At 35.3% G+C, this 7,772-nt stretch overlaps 1 protein-coding gene across 1 annotated transcript in view; it reads right to left on the bottom strand.

The window, feature by feature from the left end:
- ANO5 (anoctamin 5) overlaps positions 1-7,772 on the bottom strand; it is a 134,534-nt gene that overhangs the window by 59,517 nt on the left and 67,245 nt on the right. The window contains exons 7-8 of the mRNA XM_006872399.1: positions 7,117-7,401; positions 5,255-5,368 (exon numbers count right to left, since the gene is read on the bottom strand). Of these exons, the coding sequence (XP_006872461.1) occupies positions 5,255-5,368; positions 7,117-7,401 (399 nt within the window). The remainder of the gene's footprint in view (positions 1-5,254; positions 5,369-7,116; positions 7,402-7,772) is intronic.

The following is a 7,772-nucleotide window of genomic DNA, read 5'->3' on the forward strand; positions in this document are numbered from 1 at the left end:
TCCTCTTTGCTTCTTTCAGGAATGTTGTGTTATTTGCATATTGTAAATTGTTAATAAGTCTCCCTCCTATCCTGATGCCATGTTCTTCTTCCTATAATCCACTTTTTCTAATTGTTTGCATAGCATACAGATTGAATAGGAGTCCTGGCATGGCACCTTAGGATAATTATTTGACCATAAGGTCAGTTTCAACAGAAGGTTGGTGGTTCAAACCTATCAGTTGCTCTTTGGAAACCCTATGCAGGGTCACTATGAGTGGGAACCAAATCGACTGCACTGAACAACAACAACAGATTGTATAAGTGTTTTGAAAAGGTACAACCCTAGTACACACTTTTCATGATTTGAAATCATTCTGTATCCTCTTGTTGTTCTAGCAACTGCCCCTTAGTCTATGTTCAGGTTCCTCATGAATAAAACTAAGTGTTCTAGAATAACCATTTTTCATAATATTATCCAGAACTTGTTATGATCCACAGAATCAAAAATCTTTGCAGAGTCAATAAAGCACAAGCAAACAAACAAACAAACAAAATCTTTATGATATTCTCTGCTTTCAGCCAAGATTCATCTAACATTAGCAATGATATCCCTAGTTACATGCTCTCTTCTGAAGCTGTCTTGAATTTCAGGCACTTCTCTGTTGATGCACTGTGGTAACTGTTTTTGAATTACCTTAAGTAAAATTTTACTAATTTTACAATATTAATGATATTGTTCAATGATTTCACTGAGTCAACTCTCTTTGCAATGGACAAAAATATAGATCTCTTAAAATCAGTTGGTCTGGTAGCTGTCTTCCACATTTCTTAGCCTACGTGAGTGAGCACATCCTGTGATGCATTAGTTCGTTAAAAGATCTCAATTTGTATTCGGCCAATTCCTTGAGACTTGTTTTCGTCAATGCTTTCTGTGCTGTTTCTATTAATGGTACTGAAGGAGCAATCTGTGCTCCTTCAATACCATTTATTCATGGTCATATGCTATCTCTTGAAATGGTTGAATATCAACCATTTATTTTTGGTACAGTGACTCTGTATTTACTTTTGATGCTCCCTGCATAATTTGATATTTTGCCCATAAAGTCCTTAAATATTGCAACCCAAGGCTTGAATTTTATCATTTGTTTTAGCTTGAGAAATGCTGAGTATATTCTTCCCTTTCGATCGTCTAATTCTTTGCACATTTCATTATAATAGTTGACTTTATCATCTCAAGCTGCCCTTTGAAATGTCCTGTTAAGCTCTTTTACTTCTTCATTTCTTCCATTTGCTTTATCTTCTCTATGCTCAAAACCAAGTTTCAGAGGTCTTCTGACATCCATTTTGGTCTTTCTTTTGTGTCTAATTAATGATCTTTTGCTTTCTTCATGTATGAAGTTCTTGGTCATTCCACAGCTCTTTGGGTCTTTGGTTATTAGTGTCTAATGCATCAATCTGTTCTTGAGATGGTCTCTAAATTTAGGTGGGATATGTTCAAGGTTATATTTTAGCTCTTATGAACTTGTTTTCATTTTCTTCAGTCTCAGCCTGAACTTGCATATAAGGAGTTGATGGTCTGTTCCATAGTCTGCCTTTGTCCTTGTTTTGGCTGATAATATTGAGCTTTTCATCATCTCTTCCCATGATGGTGGTGGTGGTTGCGTGCCGTGGAATTGGTTCCGACTCATGGCGACCCCACATAAGGTTTCTGAGTCTATAAATCTTTACAGGAGTAGAAAGTCTCATCTTTCTCCCATGGAATGGCTTGTAGTTTTGAATCGATGAACTTGAGGTTAGCAGCCCAACTCATAACCACTACACTACTAGAGCTCTTCTAGATGTAGTCAGTTTGATTCCGTGTATTCCATCTGGTGAGGTCCAGGTGTATAGTTGCTTTTATGTTGTTTAAAAAAGGTATTTGCAATGAAAAAGTGAGTCTTGAAAATTCTATCATGTCATGGGCTCTACAGCATCATTTCTATCACCAATACCATATTTTCCAATAACTGATCCTTCTTTTTTTTCTAACCTTCACATTCCAATTACCAGTAATTATCAATGCATTTTGATTGCATGTTTGATTAATTTGTGACTGAAGAAGATATTAGAATTTTTCAATTTCACTATTACTGATTTTAGTGGTTGGTATGTAAATTTGAATAATAGTGGCATTAACTGGTCTTCCTTATAGGCCTTTGAATATTACTCTGTCACAGATAGCTCAGTTTTGTACCATCATCATAATCATGGCTATATTTGAGTCTCATTGAAGGAATCCTTCTTTCTTGCTGACCCTCTACTTTATCAAGCATGATGTTCTTCTCCAGGGACCAGTTCCACCTCAAAACATGTCCAAAGTCTTTTTCACTTTTAGCAATCAATGTTGTGTCATCTTCATATTGCAAACTGATAATAAGCCTTCCTTCAATCCTGATGCCACATTCTTCCTCATATAATGCAGTTCATCAGATTATTTGCTCCATATATATCAATGAGATCCTTTTAACCACACTTATTCTCTCTCTCTCTTTCTCTCTCTCTATACATATAGTAAGTGTGGTGAAAGGTTACAACCCTGACAAACAAACAGCTTTCCTGATTTTAAACCACACAATATCCCTTGTTTCGTACTAATGATTTCCTCCTTGGTTTATGAACAGGTTCTACATAAGCATAATGAAGTGTTATAATCCATACAGTTGAATGTCTTTAAATAGTTATTAAGACAAACGAAAATATCTCTCTGGTATTCTTTGCTTTCAGTCAAGATCTGTCTGATATCACTCATTACACATCCTCTTCTGAATCCTGCTTGAATTTCTGGCTGTTTCTTGTCTATGCACTGCTGTAACTGTTTTTGAACTAACGTCAACAAAATTTTACTTACGTGGGATATTAATGATGTTATTCAATAATTTCCACATTCTGCTGAATCACTTTTCTTCGGAGTAGGCACAAATATGTTTCTCTTCTAGTTGGTTGGCCAGATACCAGTCTTCCAAATGTCTCTGCACAAATAGTTGTATTTGTGATTACCTTCTGCTGTGCATCAGTTTGTTGAAACATTAAATCAGTGTTCATCAATTCTGGAAAACCTGTTGCTCACCAGTATCTTCAATGCAGTCTGTATTTCTTTCCACACTGTTGCTTTTTGATCTTATATTATTTCTTGAAGTAGCTGTATGTTGACCAATTCTTTTTGGTACAATGACTCTGTATTCCTTCCATCCTCTTTTGAAGCTTGCTTCATCATACAACATTTTCCCCATAAAATCTTTCAATATTTCAAGTAAAAGTTTGAATTTTTTCCTCAGTTCTTTCAGGTTGAGAAATGTTCATTGTGTTCTCTTTTGGATTTCTAACTTCAAGTCTTTGCATATTTCATTATAATATTTTACCTTCTCCAACTGCCCTTTGAAAGGTTTGTTCAGCTGTTTAAATTAGTCATTTCTTCCATTTGCTTTAGCTTCTCTATGTTCTAATGCAAATTTCAGATTTTCTTCTGACATCAGTTTTGATCTTTGCTTTCTTTATGGTCTTTTTAATGATCGTTTGCATTCTTCATGCATGATGTACTTGATGTTTTCCATAACTTGTCTGGTCTATGGTCATTAATGTTCAATGCATTAAATCCATTTTAAGATACCCAGTAAATTTAACTGAGATATACTCAAGATCCTATTTTTGCTCTAGTGGACTTGTTTTAATTTTCTCCAGTCTCAGTTTGAACTGGCATCTGAACAATTGATCTGTTCCACGGTCAATTCCTGACCTTTTCCCCATTGATGATATTGAACTTCTCTATAGTCTGGTTTCATAGATGTAATTAATTTGATTTTTGTGTATTCCACCTGGTGAGGTCTATGTGTATAGTTGTCATTTATGTAGTGGAAAAAGGTATTTGCAATGAATAAGTTGTTGGTTCTGTCAAATTCTACCATGCAGTCTCTGGGGTGGTTTCTCTCACCAAGGCCATATTTTTCAAAAATGGGCCTTTTGTCTTTCTTTACAATTTTCACATTCCAATCATCAGTAATTATCAATGCATCTTGATTGCATATTTGATCAATTTTGAACTGCAAAAGTTAGTAGAAGTCTTCTATAGCTACATCTTTGGCTTTAGTGGCTGATGGGTAAATTTGAGTAATAGTTGTAGGCATGAGTATTACCAAATTACTGGCAATGTGCTTAGGATAGAACTTGAAAGGTTCTTTTTGACAATGAATGTAACATCATTTCTTTTCAATTTGTCATTTTTGCCATAGTAGACCACAAGATTGTTTCAATCAAAATGGCCAATGACAGTCCATTTTAACTCATGAATGTCTAAGATATTGATCTTTATGGGTTCTATTTAATTTTTAACAACTTCCGAGATTCTTGGAAGTCTGCTAATATTTGTGAAATTCAAACCTCAAATATCTAAATATCTGCTAATAGTTGTGAAATTCAAACCTCAAATATCTAAATATCTGCTAATAGTTGTGAAATTCAAACCTTAAATATCTAAGGTTATTCTCTAATTACTCTGAGAAGTGAGATCAAGTCTTGGTTGCCAAGTAAAGTTTTCAGTTTTGATTCAAGGGATGTACCATATAACATGCTTCGTCTTATATCATTTTTCATGGGTGCTGATAAAGCTCAGTAGTTTTACACACTAAAAGATTTTACAGATAATCAGTAAGATAAATACAGGATTGTTTTAGAATCTATGAAAATAAACTATGGAAATAGTTAATATAATAAACTCATTATCCTATATATGCAGTTGCTTTGATCTTCCAGACCAAACAATAACTCTCAGCTATTTGTCTGAATTTTTTTTTCTTGTTTTGAAGATGAAATTGCTGTTTATTGAGATGAAGGGAGTCCTGCAGGAGAACTAGACTTTGGAGGAAAGATTAGCACTTTGGTTTTGAACTTATTAAGTTTGACTTGCCATATATATATATATATATATATATATGGGTTTTATTTTTAATTTTCAAAATGGGTTCTAACAAAAATCCATATGCAAACATAATTGTTTTTGATGAATATCCATTTGAAAACTCACTTTAAGGAGGCATTAATAACAAGAAGAGTTTCAAAATAGTAAGTAGACTTCTCAGCTTGGTGTAAAGAAGTCTTTGGGAATTTTCTCAGCATGAACAGGAATCTAGCAATCTATCATAAAAGGGGAAGCCAGTGGAAGAGGGGCCTCTCTCAACAAGGCAATCTTTGAAAATGGGAGAGTAAAAATAAACCTATTTCAAAATTACTTTTACACTTACATCGTGGAGTGGGTAGGCAGATGAATATGTGTTAGAATTTAGTAGTCTTTCAATCCCAAATCTTTTCTTCCCCTCTTCTGTACCAAAAGGACACCGTGAGAGAATATAGTAAACCTACAAGGCAAACACAGTGATACAATCATATTTCAGAACTTTTTACTTATATGTTTTCAAATTGCTAAGAAAATATTCATTTTGTCTGTATATATATTTGATGTTGTTGTTAACTACTGTGGAGTTGATTCCAATTCATAGCGATCCTCACAGGGTTTCTGAGGCTGTAAATCATTATGGGAGCAGAAAGCCTCATCTTTCTCCCACAGAACAGCTAGTAGTTTTGAATTGCCGACCTTGAGGTTAGCAGCCCAATTCGTAACTGCTATGATACCAGAGTTCCATATATATATATATATAGACTTTGATTAGAGAAGGACGCTTCTCTTTACTATTTCAAGAAGATGTAGAGCATGTTTTGTGTGGCGTTTGCAAGTATGTTAGCTCCTGGATGTGAGTGCTTTCCAGTATCCTGGGATGGATCATAAATTTCTTTGCTTTTCTGGTTCTTAGATCATCCAGGAGTCCTTTGTGCAAGAATTCCTACTATAATCAGCAGTTCAAGTTGGAGTTTAATACCACTGCTACTAATGATTCAGTTAGGGGACTAGGACGTGGAATTGATACTTAGTCAACTCTTCAAGTTTTTTCAGTTACCTCATGATTTATACACAGCCTGCTTCTAACTCCTAAATATATTAACCAAAGATTATCATGTCTCTACAATCACCTTGCAAAAACTATATCTTTACATTAATTTTCTTCTTCATGTAAATGTCCTCTGTTCCTGAATTTTGTAAAATCAATCTCATCTGATTTTTGTGTTCCTGGACTTTTTGAGATTTTTTTTCTTATTTAATTTCTATCCTTTTGGTCTTAGCACTTTTTAAATTTATTTCCCTTACCTCTTTTTTAAGGAGCCCTGGTAAAATAGATTTATGAGCTGGGCTGCTAACCACAAGGTTACCAGTACAAAAATACCAGTCACTCCATGGGAGAAAGATGAGGCTTTCTTCTCCCTTAAAGATTTACAATCTCAGAAACCCTATACAAAGTCGCGATGAGTCAGAACTGACTCAGTTGCACACAATAAACACCACCACAACCTCTTTAGAGTGTCCCAAATAAAGTAGGTGAAAATGTAGAACAAACTCAAAATTATTTTTAAAAATTTGAAAAAGACTGGGCATACTGGTCAGAAAGAGACCAGAGGAACCTGAGACTGTGGCCCTTAACCATCCCTTCAGGCAAGCAGTAGATAGGTATATAAAAGGGGACAACAAAACTAGTAAGGTATGTTGTTGTTAAGTGCCATCGTCGAGTGGATTCTGAACCAAAGCAAGCCTGTATAGGGTTTCCAAGGAGCAGCTGGTAAACTTGAACCACCTACTGTGCAGTTCAAAGGACTGAAATCTGATGCATTAGCCCACAGTGCCACACCAGGACTCCTTACCATGAGATGGTTAATCATGCAAAATCAAAAGGGCAACATTTTCCAAAGGACAAAGTTGAGAAGGGATTGGAAGGTGGGTGGAATGCAAATCAGAAACACAGGGAGGAATCAGGATAACTGTTGTTGCAGGGAGGGAACTGCAGACATTGAGATAAAACAAAGTATACGATTGATTTGTTCAATGTAAAGCTAATAATCCTGTCTGTAAACCTTCATTCAATTTACAATAAAAAGTTTAAAACAAAACAAAACAAAAAACACTGCATTATAATATCACACAAGCTTATGTACAAAAGCACAAACCGGGACACATACTTTACTTAATGGACTATACACACTGGTATTTTCTACCTACAATTCTGTTTCTTGCTGAGGATGGAAAGAAGGTAGATTCATCTTCAATGAGGAAAAGTTCCTGCCGATATCTGGAGAATTGTGCAGTGAAATATTCCGGATAAGGTTGCTTCACGGACTTCTGAAGCTTCAGAGGTCCAAGCACACAGCTAAAAGGGTTTCGATCAGGTGGGGGAATATCATTTTCCTTAATAGGCATTTTCATTCCCAGCACTTCAGCATACGTAATTAATACCTCCCAAGGGGCATGGATCTTGACGAAGTAAGTTTTTCCATCTTCAGAGTCCTACATAAAAAGAATGCAAGTTAATAGAAAACTTACTGATCTGCTTATGACTGAGCTGATTAAAGAAACATAATAAAATTTTGTAAAATCTCAAGTTCACGATGTTTCAGTACTTTCCATTTGTTGAGCTGTTTTCAACAAAACTTCTAGAAAGGCAACTGTAAATACACACTCATTTATTGTTAAGTGTTGTGGAGTTGGTTCTGACTCATAGCAACCTTGTTTAGGGTTTCTGAGATGGTAAATCTTTGCAGGAGCAGAAAGTATCACCTGTTTCCCATGGAGCTGCTGGTGGGCTGAAATGCTAACCTTGTGGTTTGAAGTCTACTGTTTATTATACAGAGCCACTGCGGTCCTTCATATATATATAT

This window comes from Chrysochloris asiatica, unplaced genomic scaffold (genome assembly GCF_000296735.1).
Source record: "Chrysochloris asiatica unplaced genomic scaffold, ChrAsi1.0 scaffold00196, whole genome shotgun sequence".
Taxonomy (NCBI): domain Eukaryota; kingdom Metazoa; phylum Chordata; class Mammalia; order Afrosoricida; family Chrysochloridae; genus Chrysochloris; species Chrysochloris asiatica.